The 26919-nt window shown below is 38.9% G+C and overlaps 2 protein-coding genes across 5 annotated transcripts in view; both read left to right on the top strand.

The window, feature by feature from the left end:
* LOC101856925 (death-associated protein kinase dapk-1) overlaps positions 1–17671 on the top strand; it is a gene marked incomplete at its 5' end in the record, with an annotated part of 21479 nt that extends 3808 nt beyond the window's left edge. Inside the window, 12 exon segments of the mRNA XM_005108269.2 lie at positions 1047–1148; positions 2129–2227; positions 3000–3077; positions 3595–3781; positions 4181–4288; positions 4672–4866; positions 5677–5948; positions 6682–6870; positions 7613–7792; positions 8343–8549; positions 9133–9819; positions 10352–17671. Coding sequence (XP_005108326.1) covers positions 1047–1148; positions 2129–2227; positions 3000–3077; positions 3595–3781; positions 4181–4288; positions 4672–4866; positions 5677–5948; positions 6682–6870; positions 7613–7792; positions 8343–8549; positions 9133–9819; positions 10352–10564 — 2517 coding nt within the window. The 3' untranslated portion in view covers positions 10565–17671.
* A 6989-nt stretch (positions 17672–24660) lies between these two features.
* Positions 24661–26919, top strand: part of LOC101856376 — a 4849-nt gene continuing 2590 nt past the window's right edge. Inside the window, exons 1-3 of one of the 4 annotated variants that reach the window (XM_005108268.3) lie at positions 24661–24991; positions 25627–25824; positions 26652–26811. In XM_005108268.3, coding sequence (XP_005108325.1) covers positions 25699–25824; positions 26652–26811 — 286 coding nt within the window. In that variant the 5' untranslated portion in view covers positions 24661–24991; positions 25627–25698. The other 3 variants (XM_005108266.3, XM_005108267.3, XM_013088023.2) reach the window with 3 other exon arrangements.

Genomic DNA, 26919 nt, shown 5'->3' with positions numbered 1-26919 from the left:
GGGGGGGGGTTTAATTTTTAGTTGTTTGAATCTTGAGAAAAAATTGTAAGTTACATGCTTTCTTAGACACAAAGTGCATGAGTACAGTGAAAAGAATGTAGTTCTTTGATAGCCTCTTGCTTTTCTTTTGTTTTTCAGTTTGTTTGGTGGTTTTTTGGAACTACTGGTCAACAAGTTTCTGCTATAATGAAAATAAAGTCTTTTGTTACTTTACTTCTCTCTGTATGTTGATGTTTTGGTGGCGTGATATCTGTTACACTTTTAGTGCTTCTGACACGTGTTCTATTGTTCCGTATGGATGTGCTTTTGTCAAAAATGAACAGCTGCTCATTTGGGTTTTTGTTACGATGCGTCATTCTTCACTCCCAAATACTTTCTTCTTTCTGTATGTCTTTTTAATTCTGAGTGGCCACACCAGTGGTTGCAGGCATAACTGATGGGACTTACTTCTTTTCTGCCGCCGTTTTGTTTCAATCTGTATGTATATTGCGGGTGCTCTGGTGTGTTTTACTCCTTCTTTCCTGTCAAACATCTATCTTCATTATATCTCTTCCTTTTTTTTTGGGTGTTTGTTACTCTTTTGTAATATCTCTAATCTTCAGCATTTATATGACATCATTGTATTGCAAGTATCGTAAAACTCTTACTTAAACAAACCATAACAGACCATCTTTGTGTCAGTGTGCTTCTCTGTACTCAAACAATAAAATGAAGATAATCTTTCCACAGGTTTCAACAGTAGACACATACTAACATAATGTCAGGACTTACGGAGAGACCTGAAGGAAATATTTTAAATGTACAAAATTGAAAGATCTCTTCTCCTTCATTGATCCCAATATAATTGTAGATTTTATGAAGGCCATTAGCCTTTACACAAAGATGTACATACTGATATTTTAATGTAATGTAAATTGTTATCTTTTATGATGGAAATTTTTACTGTAAAACTTTTAACCATCTAATCTGACCATTGACCTAAACCGAACGGGGCTGTGCGCCGTAAAACTCTCACTAAACTAAACTAAAAACTGATCTGTCCACAGGAGACGGGTGAGAGTGCCCTCCACTGTGCGGCCAGGGAGGGACTCCTGCACGTTGTCCAGACCTTGTGTTCTCTCGGGGCAGATGTGGATCAAGTCACAGAGGTGAGGGCTCATCACTGTCTGGTTCTCACTGTGGATAGTGGTTTGCTTTTAAAAATGTTGGGGGGGGGGGGGGTCTTTTTTTCATGTGGTGGAGAACGTTTTCGTTACATTTCACTTTAAATTTTAACAGTATACATGTAGAAGGTAAAAGTAAAATTAAGTGTGTTCCTGAGATTCTTAACCCTATCCGTACGTTGTGTTTTACTATCATATCTATACGATGTGGGGAACTCGGTGCCACCACTTTCCAAAGAGGAAATTTACTCGTTAATCCGATCCGTATGCTTTGCATAGCAGTCTGTCAAAATGATTTTTTGAGAAATACTGAAGTTTCAAAGAGATCTACACTCTAGAAGTGTTCTAGAATGTGAAGAATACAACCCCGGGGTGGGATTCTGTTCAGTCAATGTGGACGAAAATAAATGTTAATACTATTTTGTACATGTGTTATTGTATAATTCATGAGGATTGTTTGATATACCTGTTGTTCATGAAGGGAGCAAGCTATTTGTACTGAGAAGTTGTCTTTTTTGTGTCCTGTGAAAAGGAATATGACAATGGTAGTGTTGGAGGGCATCACAAGTACCTTTTTTCCTTGGAAGGCGTGGCGGGGGGTACTTTTAAAAATCCCTTCCAAATATCAGGTCTTGCATCTTTACTAAAACATTTTTTTTTTGTATGATGATTTGTGATGCACTTTTCGGTAACTCAAATTCTATCTCAAAGCATAACAAAAGAACAATTTTAAGAATAAGGAACAAATCTGTAAATGTTCAAGATCTTTTGGAATATGTGTCCTCAAAGTTAAGCTTTTGTGAAAGAATGGTTTTTTTAGTTTGACTTTTGACTGTTGGATTGATAAATTCTGATGTATGAAAGACCACAGTTTATTCATTTTTGTTTACTGGGCATACATATCCATGTTTAATTTCACACAGTCTGTGAAGTAATTGCTGACTGTTGCTCGTCTTTCTCCACAGGATGGCTTGACTCCTCTGCACCTGGCTTGTAAGTCAGGACACATAGAAATAGCTCGGAGCTTACTGTTTGTAGGGGCCAATCCAGATGCTGTGAATAAGGTATGAAGGATTTTTTGAGATCAGGTTTAGAGGTTTTTTAACAGACTTTGGGGAAGGGGGGGAGGTTGCAACAATCTCTTCATTTTCAGCCTTGTTATATATTTTTATTTCTCTGTCCAGCTCAGTTGTAGGTGCACTTTGGCTATTCCACTGTCTGTGATTTAATTGTTGCGTAGGGAATCTGAGAGTTCAATTCCCATGTGAGGAAGCTTATTCATAGAGTTTCTCCACCTGTCTGCTGGGATTTTGTCTCCCACATCAGGACAGGGTTGATCCTGACTGGCAGGGTAGAAACAGCACACCTCCTAAATGATCTAAGTTATGTGGATAAGAGCATGATATTTACAATTATTTATTCAGTCTTGGATATAGCAGGAAAGAAAAAGGGTTAGACGATATAATAAGTTATACTACTCTGAAAAAAATGTCTTACAAGTAACTGTTGATTATATGTTTGTAACTGCAGTGATTTGTTTTAAGATCTTGTAATGGTGACAACTGCAGTTATTTTGCTGTACATTTCTTGAGCTTATTTTATTTTTCGAATTGATGTTTACATTACATATATGTATTATGTTACAAATTGCTTAGTTCTTATTTCTTGTTTCTTATTCTTTCATGAACCATCTATTTTACTTGCTTTAAAAAAAAAAAATTTTTTAAATAATTTTTTAGTGACATGTGTTAATGCCAGGTGGTCCCTAAAACTGAGATTGTTGCTAAGTAAGTACAAACATGTGATGATGAAGAACAAATGTTATGTTCTCCCTAGGATGGAGTAACCGGTGAAATAATGGCTTTGGCTCAAGGGTACACAAACATCGCAGAGCTGTTGAACAGCGTCAAAGGGGTAAGTAATAAGGTTTGTTTCGATTTAGCAATCTTATGAAACTTTGAAGCTTTCAAATCGTAGGGCAGGAATTTTTCTTTATACAGACAGTAATCAACTGCATTTGTGAATTTTTGTATTGACCACATGTGGTGAGTTCAGTACATCATAGTGAAATACCCCTGTTATAAACGACACAAAGCATTGTATCAGTTAATGGAAATAATCAACAATTTGTTGATGGTTTGAGGTAGCCACTGGTAGGGCCCACTTCTTTACTTTCCATTTCTTGCTCTTTCTCAGCACCAAATGTGTTTCTGTGTGCTTCTGTTTCCTGAAACAACCAACGGGTGTTTTTTTCAGTGCATAAGGAAAAACTCAGGATATGAAGTGAATGTAATCATAATCTTTTAGTATTGAACTCAAGTTCTTTTTGTAAATTACTGACTTTTCAGTATGACTTTTAAAAAAATTAAAAAATATATTAGTTGACTGTCATTAAAATTTTAGTCTAATTTTTCTGGTCTGTATTTGTCAGGAGAAACGGCTTGCCCTGATCAGTCAGCTCAAACTGTCGCCACAGCCGATACCTCGGGTCAAGTTGAAGCTGCTGGGCTCCACAGGGGTGGGGAAGTCCACGCTGGTGGAGTCTCTCAAGTGTGGCTTTCTGGGGAGTTTCTTCCGGAGACGAACCCACGCTCCTTCACCCTCAGTCAAGAGTAAAAGTAAGTAAAGTTTGGTTTGATCTTCAAAGTCAGTAAAATTTATTGGCCTTTGTACAGATTACATGTCAGATGAGAACAAAATCCCAGAAAGCCATCTTACAGGGGGGGGAATGAGTAAATAATATGTTATTGCCCTTTAACTTGATTATTTGAGCATTTTAAAACTTTGCTTTACTGCTTTAAAAGTTCTGAACAAAATGCAAAATTGTCAGTTACAGCTGACTACTGCTCAGAATAATGGTTGTATTTACCATTGCAACATTACTTTTTGATACTGTAGTAATGTGTTTAGGAAATCTGGATAAATGTATTCAATAAAACATATTTGCATATTTTGTTCTTTTTGTACCTTTAAAAAAAATGTATTAACATAATATTTTGTTTGGGGTTTTTTTACAGCGAGGAGCAGACTGTCTCGACAATTCAGCCTCCCAACTCCTCTGAACTACACTGTGGGAAATCCATCCTACACAAAAGGCATTGATGTTCAAAATATAACAATTTCAGGTAAGCTTGGTCACTCTGGTGTTTTGCCCTGTGGGCTACATTTAACTGGAGTTATGCAATATTGAGGAATTCAAAAGATGATATTGTTATCCATAGAACAGGGGCATGAGCCAAAACTCAAAAGTAAGACTCCAGGGCTGTCAAGCTTTGTTCACCAGAGGAGAACACTTGATGGAGCATATCCCAAGCAGTTGGGCCGTTACGGAAAAGCTGTCCCTCCTGTGTATGCAGTGCTTTAGTAGCACTGAAGCAGTTGTTAAGTTGTAAATTTTACTGTGTGATTAAATAGAAGATTTGTGATCATTTATTTCTCATGACTGTAGCTTTGGTTTGACTCGTGATGTTCCCTCTCTGAAGCCTTTTTTTTTTCGTTTCCCCCACAGGCACCGGTGAATGGAGCATATGGGATTTTTCAGGCTATGAGCCGTACTATATGCTGTACGACCACTTTCTGGGGGATGTCCACTGTGCGCACGTGGTCATGTTTAACCTGCAGGACTCGCTGGACGAGCAGATGGCTCAGGTCGTTTTCTGGCTGAACTTCCTCAAGGCTCGGATCCACCCCAAGATGCCCATAGGTGAGAAGACCTCAATGTCGTTCTTGTTAAAATCTAATTCCTGACCAGACGCTAAAGAAATCGTTTGGCCTCAAAAGGTTTTGATCCCCTGCGGGAATGCACTGTGCAGGGAGAGAGAGGAAGGACAAGAAAAGATCATGTTGACCGTGCTCTGATTTTATTCTTGAACTTTGGCGTGGCTGAGTGATAAGTGTATATCTTATTGGGCCTTACGGGTCAAAGTAAATATTGAAATTCACTTGCAGTATGTGAAGTGGATGTATAGCATGTGTACATGTGGACAAAAAAAACTGCAGTTCTGTGGAGTCCAGTATTCTAGGTTTTCATCTTGATGAATCATATTTCAAAGGATTGAAGAAAGTCACTGGATAAAGGGAAGCTATTTACTACTGAAAGCAAAATGTTTCCTAAGTTGATTTCCCTTGCCGCGCTAGGTTGTTTGGAGGTTTGTTGTTTTGTTGTGGGGTTTTTTCCTTATAATTCAGGAACTCCAAATGTTAGCCATAGCCACAGGCTTGGTCATTACTCCAACATTCCCACTGGGCACACGGAAGATGAGCCTTATGTAAATACATGAACATTAATATTTTCTCACTTTCATTTACTTTATTAATTTCTTTTTTCCACAAAGGCATCTGTAATCCCCCCTTCATATTTCTGTTCCTATTGAATAACCGTCTTATAAGGTGCTAAGACAAGATTTGCTCTTGAGATGCTTTCCCTGTTGCCCCACATGAGTGAAATATATACCAATTACATTTTGGAATGATAAACTCGATAAAGATAAAACATTAATGTTACCTTCCCCAGACCACTGCGGCAAACTCCAAAACACAGGCCAGGTGGTGCTGGTGGCCACTCACGCGGACAAAGCAACCACACCCACCCAGAAGAGCTCCAGCGGCAGCGGTCTTCACACCAGCGAGGACGCCCAGTACATCCTGGAGAAGGTGCTGACCATGTTCCAGTACGACCTGGACATCTGCCCACAGGTGTACGTGATGGACACACAGCTGCCCTCCTCTGTGGACATGCGGGCTTTCAAGCACCAGCTGGGGAAGATGAGAAAGAGTCTTTCGGATGTGAGTATTTTCAGAGTTGTCAGCGCTAGCTAGTGCGTCTTTGTTTTTGCTGAAGATAGTGTCATTTTTTGAGTGATCTGTATTAAAGCAGATTCTGTGAAATTGTAAGGGAAGTTCCTTTCCTGAATACGAAAACAAGAAAAATGCCCAAAACTTCTCATCAATCAGACATAGTCATTACTATATTTCAAAATTAGGGAGATTCTATTTGTTACAGTAATTTCTGTACTGGGATGTTCTTTCAATGAACAAAGAAAAAAAAAAGACAAAATTTTCTCAATTGCCAAATAGTTGAGGGTTTTTTCGTTTGTTTAACCTCCTCTGCCATTTCCTATGTAAACATTATTATGTATATCTGCCTTTTATCCCATCTTGCAGCAGACATAATTTCTACTTGTGAAATGTCAATGTTTTCAGGCACAGGTAGTGGGTGATTAGTGGGCAGTATTTTTTATCTTTCCCCCTTTTTTTGTGCTTGGTACTCTCTTTTGTAACACCTCTAATCTTCAGCAATTATATTACCTTATTGTATTGCAAGTGCTGTGAAAAGCTTATTAAACAACAATGAGACAATTTTTCCTGGTTGTCCGCGCCTCTGCAGACTGTTGGAGAGGACAACTAGAGTTCCTTCTTCTTGGCTTTCCCTCTGTTGTTTCTGTCTGTCATACTTTTGTCATATGCTTCTCTATATTGAAAAACAAAAATAAAACCCCAAATTTGTCCATGTCCTCAGAAAATCCCCCGCTCTAACGGTTTCCTGTCAGCCGTGGTTGCCCAGCTGCCAGAGTGGCGCAAGGCTCTGGCGTCGTACCCTGTGCTGAGCTGGCCTCAGTTCTCAGAGCATGTGCGGGGCTGTGTCAACCCACTGGCTAGCGATGAAGATGTCAAGCTGCTGGATCGGCAGCTGCAGCTGATGGGAGAGGTCGGTGGCTTTTGGTGTTCAGCGCTCGTGTATTTTTGGGAGAGGCATTCTTTGCCTTTGTTTTTTTTGTTGCAGAGAACAAAGACTTTTAAAAGAAAGACGTTCTGTTTTAGTTGTGATTTATTTAGACGTTTGTAAACTTGAGAGCTTTAAATGTTTTTGAGGTACTACAGCTTGTTGAAACTGTCTTTGACAACCATTGATTGTGGAAAAGAAAAGTGTTCGTCTTAGACAGATGGTCCTGTTGGACAATGTCTAAATAATAAGGAAAAAATCAAGGGGGAGGAAGAGGGGGGGATGGTCCTTTGTACTGGTGATTGTCTTGGACAGGTGGTTGTTAAAGCAGGATCGACCATATTTTTTTCTTGTTGCATAGTCGTTTAGGGAATACAACTGAATTTCCCAAAATTCAGCCAGAGTGAAGACTACCACATCGGTTACATAGCGAGGTTGATATCATTTTCAGATAATAACAAAGTAAAATTTCTATGAGTTCAGTGCTTGGTTTTCATGGTTACCACACGACCACCAGTTCAAATATTATAACTAATCTTAGAAAACGTATTTCTCTTTTGTTTGCTAAAACCATTGTTGGTGATAACTGAGCTACGAAACAATCCCTGAAGTCTTATAAGTTTTACATTTCTAGTTTTCTGAAAAGAGTTAAGAATCTCCTGGGAAAATCCTTAAGTCAGACTTGCCTTCTCCTCTCACTCATTGCTTTTTTCTGTTTCATTGACAGATTGTTTATTTGCATAGCCACACGGACCTAGTGGTGGTCAGCCCCCGCTGGCTCGGGGTGGACGTCTTAGGCCACATCATGTCCCACGAGAGGATCGCCCAGGCTCGCGTCATCGGATGTTTCTCATTGGATGAGTTCCAGTTGATGTACCCCAGCACTGATGCTCTTAGTTTACTTCAGGTATTGCTTGAAAATGAGATTTAGAGGACGAGGTCCCAAAAGTTTATTTAATAGACCAAGTGTGTTTTTCTATTTCATATGTTAATTAATAACCCTCTGTTTGTATTTGATGTTAAACTTTCCTTTTGGTTTCAGACCAATAAGGCTATCTTGGTAGATTTTCCCGGTTCCCTTTGTAAGACTCTATCAAGATGCTGATCTCTTGTAGGTTGTAGGAAAATTCTCTGAATGTACAGTACATATCTCTTTGTCTCTTCAAGAATATCAGTTTTGTAGTTAGTGCCATGTAAGGTAGGTGTCTAACAACAAACTAAAATTTTTCATAGTTGTAAGATGAACTAATTTCCTGTTGTTTTTTATTAACATTGTTTCTTAATTTTTCATTGTGCTGTCAACTTTTCAAAGAGTGGTGTGTGAATTTCAAACCCACATTCTAGTTTCAAGCCTTTGTAAAGCATTCTCCATAACTTAAAAAAACTTCACTTTCATTCAGATAGAGCTCATATGTGAATGCCACATGAGTGTAGAACAACTGTCCGTGCCTCCTCAGGTTCTGGAAGCTCTCGAGATGTGCACTCCGTGTGAGGTTGACGGAGATGTGGAGTACGAGTTTCCCTGTCTCAACTTTGTGGAAGCTCTTGAGGGCCTGTGGCTGCGGGATGAGAAACGGTTTCAGTCCCCGGTGTACGGAGGTGTACGCCTACACACCAGCTTCCAGTCCGGGGCACAGCTCAAGTACTTGTTTCCTCGTATACAGGTACACAGATCAACTTTTAACTTTTGTGTGTTTAAGAAACTATGTCCAAGAAATAGGAACGTCAAAACTTCTAAAAGTTGTCAGAGTTTGTTGCATCATTGTTGATCAGTGTGTTTATTGCTTTACTTTTATTATAAGCTTTCAGTACTGTTCATTTTTAGATACTTTGAGAACAAGGTTTTACTTATATTATTTTCACTTTAGCTTTTCTGTTTCCTGAAAATAATTCTAGTGTTCTCATGATCCTGTTATGTTGTCAACGTGAAGATTACTGCAACGTGACTCTACTGGTATATCTGTGCATACAGAAGATGCACATTTGCCTGCTTTTTTCACTGGTAATATATTTGTTTTGTTTTGGTAATCCTTGTGGTTAGGAGAAAATACAAGAAGAGCATCGCTGTAAATTGTCCTTGCTACATTGCCAATATTGAGAAAAAACAAATATTTTAAAGATTATTTTGACGACTTGCTTCTTCCCCCCATGTTGTTTTTCCTCCATCAGTTTAAAGAAAAACTACTTTTAACAATTATTTTATAAAATACGAAATGTTTCCTCTATGTTGTTTTTTCTCTATCACAGGTGTGTCTCCGCCGTAGCATACTGTCAGGAGACGAGGAGCAAGAGGAGGAGGGAGATAGCAGCGGCGACGAGGAACACAGGGTGAAGGAGGAGCAGAAGGACGCAGACCTGTACCAGTGGCACCACGGCTCCAAGTACTGCTGTGCCCGACTGGAGGGCATCATCGACATGGACCGCAATGAACAGTTTCTGGAAATCAAAGTTCGTGGTCCAGAGGGAGAGCGGGCGAACCTGTATTACTTTCTAGAAGACTTTGTGAACATTGTGGAGCAGGTGGTGGAGAACGTGTGTCCAGGACTCTGTGTGGAGAGGTACACGCTCAGCCCCTCACAGCTCAGTGAGCACGGCAAGGTCGTTCGGTCGTATTCGCCGACGGAGCTCCTTCGCATGCAGTTGGAGAATCGCTCGTCCGTTGTTCTCAGTGGGAATCTGAAGGAAGATTTCATCGATATTGCGTGCCTGGGCTCAGAAGAAATCCTAGAGACAGTGACACTGGGTATGGATCTGCCCATCTCACATCTGACTGTCCACACTCAGAGGCTGCTCAGTTTGCTGCTGGATCCTCCTGAGGCAATGGGCAAGGACTGGTGTCTTCTGGCCGTCTCGCTGGGACTCAGTGACGCCTTGCCCTCTTTGGAGGCAACAGAGGAGACAGGGGAGGGAACTTGTGTCAGTCAGACACAGAAGGTGAGTGTATGGTTTGAGTATGGCTTTTGGTTTCTATACGTCTTGTAAGTCAAATTGTTTTTTATTCAGTAGACCAGACCTATGATTTCCTGCCCACGTATAATATGGTTATGTGTGCCTTAAACACTCTTCAGAAAATATAACCTTTGTCCCAATAGTTGTCAGTTTTGAAGGATTTTTTTTCACACTGGGTTTTTTTAAAGTATCAAATGCTTTAAGGACAAGATCTTGCCTAAAATTGTTTGAATTTTGTTAGGTAACATGAAATATAGATGGTTAAGTTTAAATGATGTGAATGCGAATGGATATTGGAATAGAAATAGTAAGTAGACTTCCTCAAACGAATGCTTAACAGCGTGTAACAGTATGCTTATGACTTGTAATTACAGTTCAATTGTAGAGTGTATGACAGCGGAACATTTATGTTGACATACATTCAACAATGTCTTTGTCATATAACCTTTGGTTTAAATGTGTACGATGAATGTTCTCATCATGTCTTTTTTTTTGCTTTTGTTTTTTTCCTTTCCAGGTGCTAAGTGAATGGACCAGACGACACAATGATGCCTCCATAAGACAGCTTGTGTATAAGCTGAAAGAAATTAGTCGTTTGGATGCAGTAGAAGCGATATTAAGGACAGGACCACCCTTCAAGGTGTTATCCTTTGAAGACCAAATGACTGATAGCACAGGAACACATGGGACAAATGCCTCCACCAACACCTTATCAAACTTGTCCAGATGACAAACGTAAAGGAGACCATTCTTACAACTGAACGAGTGTCCAACTTCAAAGTGTCAAGATGTGCTGCTGTTTCGCTGAAACTCTTGTTGCCTCTCCTGTGCCTTTTTTTGGATATCGTTGGCTTAGGTACATACAGCTTGGAGTAACTGATTTGCGTCCTTGATTATTTTAGCCAAATGACTGGATTCTGTCATGTTCTTTTGTTTAGTATTTTCTTTCCAACTGTATCTGAGGGAAGTGTATAGGTACCAGTCATTGAAAGTTGTTTTTACGGTTATCTCTAATCAGTTTTGTCCTGAAAGAATTACAAGGAGTAGATAAAAACTGTGGAATGAGATGTTCCGGATTCAGTAGTGACAGTGCCTCTCCCGATGTGGGGAGGGTTGCAGTCAGATAAGTACACCCTACTAGTAGGTGACATTGTCTTGCATGTCTTGGCTATGATAAGTCTTTCTACTATGTCATATGGACTTTTGTTCACACTTGTATCAGTAAATTGGGGGGATTTTTCTTGAACTTTGGCAGGTGCTATGTTGGGGGTTAGTGGTATAACGTTACCCTCTGTGGAACTGGATGGTCTTTTTGCTTTGCTTTACCTGTCTCCTGATGGGCTGTCGTCTTTATTCTGTGTTGGGAGGATATCCTGTCTGCTTTGTCTCTCTCGTATTCAAAATTGACGTCCCGATACTGAAATTGAACAGCATTTGATGCAGAATTACTCTTTTGAGGATTGTCTTTTTTGTTCTAAAATCCTGAAACCTTTCTTCAGCTTGTGATATTTGGGGAACAGAAATTAGATTATGATATATGTCTATACGGCACGGAGCAGCTGGTTTTCAGGGTGTATAGCATGCATCAACAGCACAAGGAGCTGATTAGGAGGGTGTTTCCAGTGTGTTAAACAATGAGAAAGAGAATATATATATATAAATATTTATACATATATATGATGCATCCGGCACAGTGGTAGGGATATGTCGCCATTTGATGTGGCTTTCCCTTCAAACTATAAATAGATGTGTGGTCTCTCTCAACTTCAACCTTCTTCGGGGACTGAAAAAGAAGCTGTCTTCTGTGATTTGCAAATCTTCTGCTTCTGTTTTTTTGCTGTGTCTGTTGCTCAAGTGGTGGGTGTCCTATGTCAAACAAGCTATGAATTACATAGTCTACAATCATCATTTAAACACACCCCCCCTAACTGGTGAAGGGACCATCCCATATTATCTGTATGTTGAGTTAATATATGGATCCGTCTTTCTTATTTTCATAAAAAGTCTCAAATATCCGCTGTCAAAAGATGATTCATTTCATCCCTCATCATTTTGTACATATGCGTAAAATATGCTCTGATAGTAAGAAAATGATTTGACCATAGTACTTGATAGTGCTATCAGCACTGCTTTGGGATTTAGATATAGTTTTGTGAGCATCACTTGTTGTTTTTTTTAACGGTAGTTTTAATTAAGAAATAATGTTTACTAGGCAACCTTTGTCAGGTTTATTTTGTATTGTGCATGTCAACACCTTTATGTCACATTCTTGACTACCGTCTTTGTGCTTGTGATTGATACCTCCTTGTTCAAAGTGTTATCTGATAGTGAGATAAGTAGTGAAGAAATGAATGAGCCCCTCAAATTCTGTAACAGTAAGAGCCAGTGGAGAGGTCTGTTTATCCGTAACACAAAGCAAGTGTGCAAATAGTGGGAGCGGCAGTGTTTGAACCTATGCAATTTATCAGTACATCACTGTTGGAAATGTTGTTTTAAATAACAATAATAGAATGTTACTGTTGTTTTTAATCTTCCTTTTGTCTTCTTGAACTCAGGCCATGCTTTTTAAAAAGGCAGAAAATGGCAAATGTAGGTTTAGATTTTTGGGGGGTTGAGTTTTTAACATCAGTATTTAGCCTCTAGGAAATGAAGCCTTTTTATTGCTTATGCAAATACTCTGTATTATTTTCATTAGCCTTGCTGAATATTGTCCAAGAGAGTATTGTATCTAAGGTTTTGACTCTTAAATTACATTGATCGTTTTTACCCCGTTACCCCTTTATTTCTCCAATGTAATTATGTAATATATATCTTTCTCATTAACAAAATGTGTGTACAGAAAGTGTGTACATACAAGCCCCACCCATGTACAATTCACTGCATTGTCATGTCAGTGATGCAGTGTTGTCCTTGCTTGGTTTGAAGTATGTGTGGGGTTATTTATCCTGGAGCTGGTGTCCTTCCCGTCGCCATTCTTTGTTTGAACATAATAAATTACATCTGCCTTGTACAGACTAACTTAACTGGATTGCCTGACTACAACCCAAACCGACTATGGTCTGTGGTGAACCTGACCTATGCACATGATTTCATCTGATGACTTAACTGCCTCCACTTTATCTTGTACTTTATATATGACCAAAGTCTCTCTCTTTGATTTGAACATATGAGTCTCTTGAACATGTAGATTATTTATTGTATCTTTTGTACATGTTTGTATTTATTATAAGTGCTAAGGAGGGCAAGGTGACTGTCTGCGAAGTGTTGTACATTGTCATCTCATGTGAAGGTGAAAGGTAAAATGTTTTGTCATGACATATTTATGGTGCTTGACTTGCCTAGCCTTTGCACTTTTGACGCAATTACCTGTGAGTTTGACGTCTTTATAACCAACATGTGCTCAGTTGCCTACTTCAGTGGGTTCTTTCTGAGCATTTGTTCGAAAAAACCCAAACATTTTGGGGCAAAAAAGTCTTTGGGTGTAATCCTGAATACTTTTTCCTCCTTGTGAATGAGTGTCTCACCCACCTACATGGCCACTTGCCACAAGCCATGACCACAACCACTATTTCTCACGATGAAATCCATTACATTAGTATCTCACAAAGCCACGCTTTACGCAAAAAGTGATGGAGAGTCTTTTTGCAACAGTGTAAAACCCTAGCTCCATCCATACTATGGGATATGGCTGTAAAGTCACCATAAGAATTTTCAATTAGCAAAATAAATGGCACATCAGTTTATGAGAAGGAAAACAAGCTTTAACTGTTTTTGATAGTTCCCAACAGTTTGCTTGAATGAATTACCTGGTGCTATGAAAGCACTTTTTGCCTTTTATAGAACCTAGCCTATCTTTTAGACACCAAACTCCTTTCTCAAGGTGAAATGGTTGTAGTTAAGGTTTGGAATTATTGACAACACTTTAAATGGAGACATGGTACTGAATTACGTAAAACAATAAAGATGCAAGTTGTGCCAAAATTTCAGTGAGACTCAAGAGCAAGAAGAATTAACTGTGATGTTACTTTGTGTATTATATTTTAGCTTTTTATTTTAAGCTTCCTACTGAAATGGCACCGTGAGCTACCTGAATGTGGGAGGGGGTGGGGTGTTGTTGATACACTACAGAGTAAGCAATATAAACTGAGGGGCACAAAAATCGGTAATGTGGTAAAATTCAAACTTGAGAGTATTAAAGAGTAGAAACTTAAGGTACATTCCAAAACTAGATCTACGTAGTTTTTGTCGTACAGCGACCACATGACACCATTCCCTCTTTATACACATGGAGACGTTTATTAGTCTGCATATCTTCACAATCGTTAAATATACTAGACCATGTTTCCATCATTCACTAGTTTATCTAACCTAAGGAACATGAATGTGCGTTTGTGACAAATATTTGTTCATCATCCAAGACCCTACAAATTGTAACAGGTAACAACACAAAATGGACATTAGTAGTGGACTTAGTTCTCATAAATTAGTTATGAAAGACAGCAAGAGCTGAAATCGTAGATCATTTCTTTTTACAGAATACTGAGACAGGATTACTGAAGTGTGCAAACTTGACTCAGAATTGTCCTCTTTTTTTTATGGAAGAATCATCATTTGAGTGATTCACCTTCTTCATGTAGAGGGAATTCATGTTAAAAGAAATTTCCTTAACTTTCTATTGTCAGAGGTAACCCCAACGTATTCTATCTGGGAAACCCATCAACCAGAAAAAGTCCAAAAAGCTTTCATTTCAAGTTTCCCCTCTCCTTCAAGCGTAATTCTCAAGCTAGTATGATGTACACTAGAGTGTGTTGGTTGACAAACTGGAAGAAGTGGAGGAAAGTTGAAGTTTTTAGAATGAGATTGGCTTTCAAGCTTTTTGAGCGTTTATTTCTAGAATATTTGGAGGAAACCAGACAGATTTTTAGTTCAATCTTCAATTGACCAAATTGAGTAAACATTTCCTTTTATAGATACAATAGGAGCATTGATCTAGTATGAAAACTTTCTCGAGATGACCGAATTTTTGCAAACTTAATTTTGAAATTATATCTTTGTCAGGTGCCTCAAGGTATACATGCCACACAGTCTTATCAGAACATTTTTTATGGCATGTCATATATTATAAGACTGGGGGTTTTTTGCAGATGGTTGCAAACTCAACACGCGGGTATGAAAGTTTTTGGTATGAAGTTTGTGCTGTTAAAATTGTTCTTATCCTTCTAGAATAGTTCCAGAAAAATAATTGTGTTACTGATCCATTCTCTGCCTGATGGAGCTTTATGCTTCAACACACTCCACAACAAAAACACAAGAAGATTTAGGAAAATGTCCAGCATTGCATTGGGATTTGTCTTTGACTCTACTCAATGTTTGTGAATTTTTACTTCCAATTTTTGTGACGTAACTCTTGACTTATTAACTCACAGTCTTTACTTGACTGGAAAAATGATGAAACCTCTCAGTAATATCAGTAGTTGGACCTATGATGGCTTCTAGAGTAGTGCAGCGGCATGTGGGTGAAGCAAAATTAGGTTTTATTCTCTTGTCTGTCATTTTCCTGTGAATATTCATGGTCTTTAATAGATGAGTCATATCAGGTGGATTTAGGAAAATACAATGATATTAATATTTAGAAAATCTAATATGCACTGTAAAGGTTTGTTTGCTTTCTGCACAGACAAAACTAATGTAATTATATTTCTCTTTAAAAAAAACCAAAAAAACTCTTACACTTAAAGCCAAGGGTAAGAATATGAAATGGCCAGAAAATACACATTTTGTTAACATCAAAGAATAGTTTTGACAGACTATACAGATAACCTAAAATTATACCTCATGACATGACAATGGATTAACTCTAGAGGTTTGTTTTAACTTGTACTGCATTACTTTATTGCAATTTGTTTTACTACTTCTTTACAACATGACTGGTATTCATCTGTCTATTTTTTATGAATTGTGCTATTTGAATTGTCTTTCTTGAGAATTTCTTGACTTCTTGCCACTCTCAGATATTCTATTTCTTTGTTAACAGTAGGCTACTGTGGTCTGAGCATTACTGTTTTGCTGCTGAATCAATGTCTGTTCTCACATTTGAAGGTGAAGAAAATATCTTCAGTTTACTTTACATCAGTCTTCCAGTCACTTCAGTGCTCAAATTACGCTTTGCTGCAAGTCTTTGGGATTTTTTAATGCTTGGTTTACTCTTTCCATTTCATTACGCTCTTGTTGATGGCCAATAATGGGGGGGGGATGTCCGTTCCGTGTGTTGACTTTGTCTTGGGCACCATGGGTTTAACTCATTTGAGCCTATTTCCGTGTATTTACAGGATACGCTTTATCAATCGATATCTCGGGTGTTTTTCATTTACAAGCTATTGGAAGCACTGAACCAATAGCTGACCCTCTTGTTTTGTTTCATTAATAATTTTTTTGAAGTTATGCGCTACACTTTTTGAACAGTAATGGACTAAGCCAGTCACCCCCGCATTGTGACAGATGATTTTATTATAAATTGGGCACTAAAAAACTGTGTAACCCATAGACATTACTATTTCAAAATAGTGATAAAATAAAAACTATTCAGACAAATCAGATGCAGTTTTCTTTTTTTTTGGTTAGAGTATTTCTTCCTTTCTTTTGTTGCTTTTTAAAAATTATGATAGCTTTCACAGTATTTTTGTGGTTAATGATTCAATATACCCCGAAACTGTCAGGCTGTAATGGTTGTTGGGTGAAAAATAGCTCAGGCTCAAGTGAGTTAATACTTCAATGATGACTCTATCCTACATGCAAAAATAGTTTTGCCCTGCAGCTATACGTGATATCATATTCCCTTCTTTTTAAGTCGGAAAACAGCTGACAAATTCATGATCGTCTTGATCATAATCTCCTCTAGCGTCATCTCCACAAGTCTTATTTTATCGCATAATCTTGACTTGTTCCACAGTTAGGGTAACAATAATTGCTAGTGATGGTGCTTGTGTTCGACTTGCATATAAGTAGAGAGAAAAGGCAGTGCTTTTCCATTCACATGTAGCTCTGGCACCTCTGAGCGAGCACTGCTTGGCCTTCACATGCAAAAGACATGGGTTTGATTCTTATGTCGGAGAATTTCTTTTTTTAGGATATCGTGATCTTTCCGCTAGTATTATGTATCCCTCTCAGCCCCAGTTGGCCCTTGTGGGCAGTGTTTAATTAAAATTTTCAGTCTCCCAACTATCTGGTCCCCCTGTCTCTCATGTACTCATCATTAGTTCCGAGGTCCGTAGCGCTTTTCTACATCATAGTGCAGGTTGGCTAAATAAATAATTGTCCGAAAATGAGTAGCAGAGTAGGCATTCTCAATTTTTCTCACCTTTTAACATTGCCTCTGAGATCATTGACATTTCTATGCAGTCAATTGTACTGCTCAGGACGGTTTGTTTGACATGACTTACCAAATGATACATGTATGCATGTGTGAACGTTAAGGACAGTTTTTTTGTTTGTTTGTTGTTTTAGGAGTTTATATGGCTCCTCGACTTCATTGTTGGTCTTATCAGAGTTGGTATTTTAATGGGTTGTAAATTAAATGTTTATAAAAAGGCTTTTAACCTTCACTATAACCTACCATCTTAGGTTGCCTTCATGATTTTGTTATCATACATTTTGTTTTATACATTCTTTTGTACCTTAAATTTTGTTTTGTTTTTGCCTCAACCACATATGTTGCAATGATCGTCTGATCGTCATTTCCTTTCAGATCAACCTTTTATTTTTGTACAGCTGAACATTTGTTTTCTCGTCAGATCTGACATTTGAGCTATTCATAAAATAAACCTTGCCACAATATGAATTTCATGTGTGTGGGTGTTGTTTTGTTTTTTAGCCTCACTCCAATTAGTGGGTTTTATTTTTCTGGTTTGTTTGCTGTTTGGGGGTGTGTGGTCTAATTCGCTGCAATTACCTGGCACCCTTGTCATCTCATTACAGGGTGGGGTTTTTTTTGGGGGGAGTTCAAGCAGAACATCTTTCACCAAAGGTGAGAGTGAGCTCTGTTGTAGCTACGTGGTTGGCAGGTGCTCTGATGGTTTTTTGGGGGAGATGTTGTTTTTTTTTTCTTCCTTCCTTCTTTTCAAACATCTATCATCTTTATCTCTGCTACCAGCATCTGCGGGGTGTAACAGTTAGGCTTTGCGCTGTTGCATGCAGGACACCTGAGTTCGATTCCCGAGTGGGGAGAAATTTTTATCGAATATCTGTATTTCTGCTGGGATGATTTCTCCCTCTCTGCCCGGGTTGGCCCTGACTGCTAGTTTGGAAACCCACCTAGTATATGATCTAAATTATTGTTGATGAAGGTATAAGAACGCATAAGTTTAATGTTTTAAAATAATCTCTCCTCCTTTTCTTTGTATGTTACTCTCTAGTAAAACCTCTAATCTTCGGCACTCATATGATCTATTTGTGTTGCTAATGCGTTAATCTCATACTAAAACTACAGCTCAGGTGTAGTCTACTTCTTCTTTTCAGCGTTACCATTTTTCCTGTAATATTCTAGACGAATTGTGTCTGTTATCATGAACACACTCTTTAACCTACAACAATGGGCAGTTGGCGGGTGCTCTGGTGTGGTTAGCTCCTTTCCTATCAAACATCTTTCCACTCCTCTTTCTTTTTTTTTTGTGTTTGTTGCTCTCTTATGACGCCTCTAATTTTCGGCACTTATATGACCTAACTGTGTTGCAATCGCCGTAAAACTCTTTTTAAAACAGAACAAAAAACTTCAACTTATTATTATCAAAAGACTTGTGATGTCTTTCAGTTTTTCTAATGCGATAAAGGACTTTCTGCTTCCACCTCAGATTCTCCCTATCGGTGTCTGTCGTATATACTAATAATACTAATAATAAAAATAAGAATAATAATAGGCCTAATTACTACTAATAATAAATAATATCATTTGTATAGCGCTCCACAGCAAGCTCTATGCGCATTACATTACTATAATTTATTACCCCAGCAGACCACAGAACACCCAGAAACATTCACAGGAAGCATACAGTGTAAGCAGCTGATTAAGCGCTCAAACATTAACAAACTGACAAGATCTTTCACTTTCTACATACAGCTGGGTACCCATTCCCACCTGGGTGAAGTGAGGAAAATTCGTGTGAAGTGCCTTTCCCTAGGACACAACGTCGGGGTCCCTCACGAGATTCGAAACCACGACATTATGGTTTCAAGTCTGAGAGCTTAACCACAACGCCACCGACGCCACGGTTAAGCGCTTCACCTACACATGCAGGAGACCGGTGTTCGATTCCCAAGCGAGGAGTATTTAAAATTTGTATTGACTGTGGGACGCTCAATGTTAAAAACAATCAGGAAACGACAAATGCAGTTTTGGGGACACCGGAACAGACGTAAGGGTCTTGAACATCTAGCTCTCACTGGCAAAATTGAGGGCAAGCGAGGCAGGGGTAGGCCCAGAATATACTTAGGGAACCTAAACAAATGGGTAACAGGGAAAGATCAGGGAAACGTGTTTTTTTTTTTTTTGAGCATCCGAGCAAAGGAATGAATGGAAAACCAAGATCGCCGATGTCTGTCGCAGATCTGGCACTGGATGATGATGATGATTGATTGAGTGCTGGGATGTTGTACATTGTATATTATCTCTCATGCTACACTGGCCTTGACAGGCAGGGTCTGAGCCCGCCTCCTGAATGATTGAAACTCTGTCGATGGGGGCATAAAACATCTACATTCAAACATTAAAATTGTTCATTTCCCCTCAACGATTCTTTTTCAATTGTTTTGTTTGGTGGGTTGTTTTTCGTTGTTTGATTCTGTTTTGTTTTGTTTTTGGGAGGGGGTTGTTGTTGGTAGAGGTGGTTTAAAAATTATTTTGTTAAATTGCTTTCTTAATTTAGATTTTTTGTAAGAATTCTTTGTTTACACTGTCTATGAAAGGGGTAAAGTTCTATTCGAGTTCTCCATTTGGAACTTAAAGACGCACTACGGAAATCCAGAGTCCCCACTTGCAGTGGGATTAACATAGGGGTTGCCATGACATTATGATCGTAAGACGGATTTAACTTTGAAGAATTCTCTCTCTCTCTCTCTCTCTCTCTCTCTCTCTCTCTCTCTCTCTCTCGTTCAGTTTTTACTGACAAAGGACGCAAGTGTGTGAAAGAGAATTGGTCAACCTAATATATAGAGTTATCTCCCCTCGATTTGCAGTCGACAAGAAACGGACGAGTTTACAAATCAACAAAGAGTTAAAACAAGGATGTGTGTTGTCAGTTAACCTTACTTTTTTTTTTACACCATCCTGCTACCAGTTAAAACAAAGTTCAATAATTACAGAAGGCAATCAAGGCAACCCCCCCCCAATCCTTTTCCCTCTCCACCTTTTTTTTTTGAGCGTCTGAAACGAAAATATAATTACATTATATTTGTTAGCTTAATTCGTTTTTCAAGACATGAAAACGTTCAGATTATGCAACCGTTGATTCCAAATCTCCCCTCCCCTCCTCCACCCCGCCCCCTCGCTTCTCCCTCCGCCCACATTTAAAAAAATGAAGTAAATGACTTAACTACATGATGATATTGGAGTTAAACAAATGTCTACTATTCTAACAGACTGAAGGCCTGGCTCTTTTAAATCAACGGCATTCATCAGTTTAAGCTCTTTAAAAAAACAACATAAAGTCTCAAAACTTTCAGAACCAGCTAGATATTATCCATATCAAATATGTAATTTACAAACTGCAACATACATCACTTTTACTTCTAGAATACACACACACTATATTTCTAAATAAAAAGATAATAAATGAACAATCAATTAATAAATTAAAACAGTATGAGCTTAAATTGTTGACCAGTAGTCTTCTCATCGGTCAAAGAAGAAGAATAAATCGATGAGCGCTGAGCAAAGAAGTTTTGAGCTCAACAAGATGGTCAACAGGCGAGTGCGGGCTTCGTGGTGAAAATTGTAAAATGGTATGGCCGCCCCTATCAACACTATGAGGTTATTTTAGAGGCGGGATCTCCAAGTTTAACGTTCATCTCTGAAAGGGAACCAAAAGGGAACTCGGTGTAAATTTCCTTTCCTAAAGTCACAACGTCGGACCGAACTGAGGCTCGATCCCCCGAACCTGCAATCTCACGACTACGGTCTAAGCGAATCCTGAAAGATTAAGTTGATTTGTCGATAATCGATTTGTCGGTTTGATGCCTCTAAGAATTAAGCGGTGAGAGAAACTCAATGGTTTTCCGAAGTTACAAAATGTCTCGGAGAAGTGTTACGATAAGGGAAATAGAAATAAGAGTGAGAGCTGTCCTTATTTTGGTGTTTCTTGGCGACACAACTTTTCTGCAGGTCAGAAGTTCTCCAGGAGCGTGTACACAAGAAAACAAGACTGACGGGAAAAGCATACATCATCAAACAAATTATGGAGTTTCTCAGTACAGGCACAGTCTCTTTGCAGAGAGGCAATTAATTTTAAGTGTTTCGTTCGTAAGACTACTAGATCTAATTGTTTGAAACAAATGATAACCAGGCGGCGCAAGTAGTGAGGACTGAATTGAATTAATTAGTAGAATTTCTTAAACAGACCGTTTTCTAGCATTTCTAGGGAGAAAATGAAATCCACCTTTCACTAACAAATGTTACAACGATGATTAAACCTAATAATGAGCCAGGACTTGACCGAAGCTGTATCTCTGCTGAGAAAAATATGATAATACGTAGCTGGTTGAGGCACCATTTATTTGTTTAGCTGTACAACTTAATCTACTGGTACATCCAAGCATTCCACTTGGCCTGCATTAATTAGTCCTCCGCTTTTTAGAAATGGCTCCCCACATAATGCTCCGTCTTATTATAACTATTTATTTCGGTCTCGAAATCAATTATTTCTTACTCAATTGACCCTAAAACAAATGTCATTCGATTATGGTAATAGAAAAATGCAATTAGAGCGTCTTTCCTAGCTCCCTCAATTTAGTTATATGCAAATATAAAAGGCAAATCTTGGGTTATTTTTTCTGCGTCAGTTGATTAGTTCCATTGCGATACGCATTCGTGGACAACAGCAACATCCTGGCCATTCACAAAACCTTCAAGATAACAGAAACATTGCAAGTAAGTCACAAATACATCATAAATTCCCAACTAAACTTAAAATCTTCAGATTTACCAAATTTCTTGGTCATTTGTCGGTGCGTTCACAAGGTATTACACAGTCTATCCTAAACGATCCGGTGAGTTCGAGAGAAACACGATGAACCCAGTGCACACTCTTAACGACTGTAACCCCTCCACGCTGGGATACTCATCATAATATCATTCTACCGTTATCTAGATCTTTTACCTTGTTTCTCTCTACTGCAAACCACATCCCAAATTATTAGACGCATTTCTTCTGTTACGGGTAGTTTTTGTTTGTTTATTTGTTTGTTTGTTTGTTGTTGTTTTGGGGTGGGGGGGTTTTAGGGGGGTATTTTTTTTGGGGGGGGGGGTGCTTGTTGTTGTTGTTTTTTGTTGTTGTCGTTTTGTTTTGTTTTGGTGGGGGTTTTTTTTTTTGGGGGGGGGGGGTTTTTTGCAAAACCTAAGTACCTTGAAACTCCAGCATGATTTCATACTTATGTTTCGATATTTCATACCTGGGAGATCTAGATCTAGCTACGCTTTCAACACAGCGTACACTATGTCAGGTGAGAAACTAAACCTCGTCAAGGAAAACAAGAACAAACCATGCTGGCCTACTTTGACCGTTTTGTCTTCATCTCGTTCTCTATTTTGCGTTACAGACACACCGTACGCTATTCCTAAGCATGAATTCGTCAGTCTGGAGCGGGTCTTCGCAGGCTTAGCAGGGACCCTGTGAGCTCTGACCTGGCCAAGACAATCACCTTTATCTTCAGCGTGTGCATACACACGAGCATCATCGCCATCGGGTGTATGGCCAACATCCTCAATACTTTAATAACTGTGGTCTTTTATAGACTGAGACTTTCGGACAGCCTTAGTGTTTCTTTTTTCGTTTTGTCTATTTCCGATCTGGCGGTTTTGTCTTTGAATATTGCAGGGCGTGCTATCTATCTATTTGTCAGTTACACACGTGTTAATTTTGGGGTCTTTGATCCACTGAGCCTCATGTATTTGTTCTCATTTTATTCAAGAATTCCGTACGATACAACTATTTGTCTGACCATGTACGCTGCCGTACAGAAGTGCTGTGTTGTTGTGTACCCTTTCCGTTTTCAGCGTGTGTTTACACGAAATCGGGCCATTTTCACTAATATCATTATCTTCTTAGCAGTAGTGGCTTATAATATACCGTTAATGGCCACTCGGTACTTGAAACATCAGTGGTTTCCTAGAATCAATTCCACCAAACTAACACTGTGGTTATCAAGTAACGAAGAATCCATCAGAGGTCCAATTGAGGTCATTCGAAACATTTTGATAACCACGGCAGAAGTTAGTTGTCGTATCGTTCTGTTTGATCATTTTTGTATAGGCTACAAGCTGAAAGAGTCCTCTCGATTTCACGCAACGCACAGCAAAGATAAGTCGCCCGCGCAGAAAAGAGAGACAGAAGACGGGGTGGAGCGAAAGACTAAAAAGATTTACAATCAAACACCGAAAGAGGTTCGCGCTGTGAAAGCCGTTACAATGATGTCGACCATCTTCGTTGCTTGCACGTTCCCGTCCGTGATGAGTATTTACGCCCAGATCTTAATTCCTGGGTATAATCACCTCGGAGAGTTCAAGAATTTGTACTTCGTTGTTTCCCACTGCCGCTTGATAATCATTTACGTGTGGCTTTCTGCTAATACAGTCATTTACTGCTCGTTTAACACAAGATTCCGAAAAGAACTTTTCAATATGCTCTGCTTCAAGTGCGTGCACTAAGTCACCCGGATGTTTGCCGATGTGACAAATAATCATCTCAAGTCTAAAGCAAACCATTCACAGCCGCAGATATTCCTTTTCTATAGTGCAAAGCGAAAATGTCCGGAAACACGACCGAGCATCATTTAGCCAGTTTATCGGGTTATTTGATCAGCTTTTAAAAAATGTTTTATCTCGATCCAGTGTTACATGATGTAACGAACTCCGAGGGGTCTTATTTCATTATTGTTGTGGTTCAAGGCGGTGTTCATGTTGCTTTTAGTATTGTTGTTGTTTTTGTTGTGTGTAGTTCTTTTAAGAAACTGAAAAATAGGTTTGGTCTCGTATATGTGACAAGGAACGCATCGCTTGAACAATCCTGTATTCGTTGTGTGTACAGGACATTTTTTGTCTGAGATGGTACCTTTGTAATCACATATTACTTTTAATAATAATATATGCATCTCGGGGTAGATGGGTTTTTTTTATTGCCAATACGCTTACCGCTAGACTGTGTTTAACTCCTTTGAAATAAAATTGATGGATGAAAATATTTAATGCTTTTATCCTTTTTATATGCTGTCTTTGTTTTTGTTTTGTTTTGTTGTTGTTGTTGTTGTGGGGGCAAAACAAAACTAGTCTGTGATTCTAGGAGATCGGACAGAAAAATTGTTTGCCTATCACGTAAAGGCCTAAAATCTGTGCCTAGATTGTTTTGACTGACCAAAAACTTCGAGCAAAAATGACCGACTTCGGCCAAGAGTGGCACACGGAAGGGTTTTGAAACAGAAATGACCTATTTCTTTTTTTTTGGGGGGGGGGGGGGTTGGGTGTTTTTGGTAATTTTAGGGACCGCCATATGAAGGAGAAAAGAGGACGAATTTTTTTCACACTGTACCGCACCGGCCATTTAGTTTTGTGTTACAACATTCATAGGCATGTTCTATTCGTGTGGCTTCTGCTGTGGCCGATGAGACCAATAATTTGGAAGAAAAAGGTTTCCCTCGTGTTGAAAATCTAAAAGCTCCACTTCCACCTGTGGATGTGCCCAACTTGCGTGCTTCTCTCTTGGTTTCAGCATTTCTTATTTAATTTGTGAAGCCTCTGTGGACATTTCAATGCACAAACTCCACCAGAAATGCAGACGTCATACTCCGATGTAAGTTTTTGAAGGCGAAAGCGGAAGCGACGCGCCCTCCTTATTTCTGTCAGCCATTTGCAATTGCCGAAAAGCCTTGGGATACAGGGCAAAGCAACTGAATAAATGTGCGAATGTTGTAAGTGTGCTACAGTTTCAGCTTAAATGAAATAAATCGGCTTAATGTAAAAAAGAAAAAAAAAAAAAGCTCCGATAGCGCAAGCGGCTTAGAACGTGCCTCATCGATTTACCCAAACAACAATCTCCAGCGCGCACTTCCGAGCAAACTCCGCCGAAAGAGACCCAGTACGTTCAAAGTACGACTAGATTCTAGATCTAGATCTAGATTATCCTATACAAAGTTGTTCTTTCTCCTGATGGAGTCTGTTAAATTAGTTTACCTTCAGGCTACACCCTTTTATATGTTAGAAAAATACTAGATCTAGATTATCTAGATCTAATTGTTTATTTACCTTAACCAGTTCTTGCAACCAGTTTTAGATATGATTGCTAAATGTATTAATTGAACAGGAGAATTAATGCGTACACTAGTGGACTCATATTGTTCATGAGCTAGTGTTTTCATGCTGCATACTTACTTTTAGACTTCAGAAAGTTGAAAATAGTCAAACTTTCCCATGGAGACAAAAGAGGGTTATGTGGTATACGTATTGTGCATTGTGTTGTCTGGTGCATGCCTTTTGGGTTTCAGATAAATTAATGTTTTAAACATAAGTTTTGCTTTTTATTCTTATTTTGTTAGTTTGGAAGAAGGAAATCCATAAACCAAAACTTAGCAAACGGGTTAAGGGAACAAACGCCACTAGCAAGCGGCATGGTGGCCATCACTGCACGCATCCAGCACTGGCACAAGGAAATCTCAGAGGTGATGGAGAAGCCCAGACTCATGGTCACTGTCATTGTTATAGGATTCTTCAACTTCTGGTTGGCCAGTGAGCAGGTACGTGTAGTTGAGACGTTTATCGACGATAAACCGTTCGACTGTCCTAAGCTCAGATATAAAAAATTTTAGAGGAAAGAAAAGATGGTTTCATTCCTTTAGAAATTTTCCCTACATTGTATATCTTGTCTGGCTTTTGGTTTTAACATTCAGAATTCGAATTTCGATAATCTCGAGAACGTGCAATCGATACCAAAGATCCAAAAATAACAGTTTTCAAAAAATCCTGACGTTAGGGTTCGTACGTCTAAACAGCTGGCCGACTATATAATATTACAGTTTTCACATTTTATTTTATTTTTAAAATTTTTGGGTACGTGTTTTTTGGCACTCGCAACTGCATAAAGTCAAGAGCACGCGGGACATAATGTGCATTTTGCAGTTTGGTCGGAATTAATTTTGAATATTGCCTTTGTGGCGGCCGAAGCCTACTTTTATCGATTTTAGGACCACCAAGGGATCTTTAACGTGCGTAACTTGCACATGGAACTTCCGAGACTTTTTCGCCCTTATCCATGAAGCCTAGTTGTCAGACCTTACCTACCCTAAGATCAGGGGTGTGGCTAAAAGACAGAAATAGAAGGAGCCATGGAGCAGTAGAAGAAAGGCAGCAGAAAGAGTCAGGGTTTGTTTTCACGTCAGTAATTAATAATGATAATTTGATAATTACTAACGGAATGTAACTCGTATTTAATGTCTATAGAGTTTTAGAAACAGCACTTGCTCGGTCCACCAAGAATCTTCCCATAAACATTTCCTGTTTCCCATGTCCGGATGAGTTCAATCCACCAAGAATCTTTCCATGAAAAACATTTCCTGTTTCTCAGGTCCGGATGACCCTTCACCTGCTGCAGTACATGAGACTGGCCGAACCTCGAGACTCTCAGAGGCTCCTGGACCGATACTTCCTCTTCGGACTATCCATCTTCGCCTTTGTTTGGCTGGACCTCATGATACTGAACCTCATCTTGATTCCAATACGGAACAGTACGTGAGATATAAGAAGAAGAAGAAGAAGAAGAAGAAGAAGAAGAAGAAGAAGAAGAAGAAGAAGAAGAAGAAGAAGAAGAAGAAGAAGAAGAAGAAGAAGAAGAA

Source organism: Aplysia californica, unplaced genomic scaffold, assembly GCF_000002075.1.
Source record: "Aplysia californica isolate F4 #8 unplaced genomic scaffold, AplCal3.0 scaffold00673, whole genome shotgun sequence".
Classification (NCBI taxonomy): Eukaryota; Metazoa; Mollusca; class Gastropoda; order Aplysiida; family Aplysiidae; genus Aplysia; species Aplysia californica.
The sequence above is the reverse complement of the archived record's forward strand: the minus strand, read 5'-3'. Positions and strand labels throughout refer to the sequence as shown.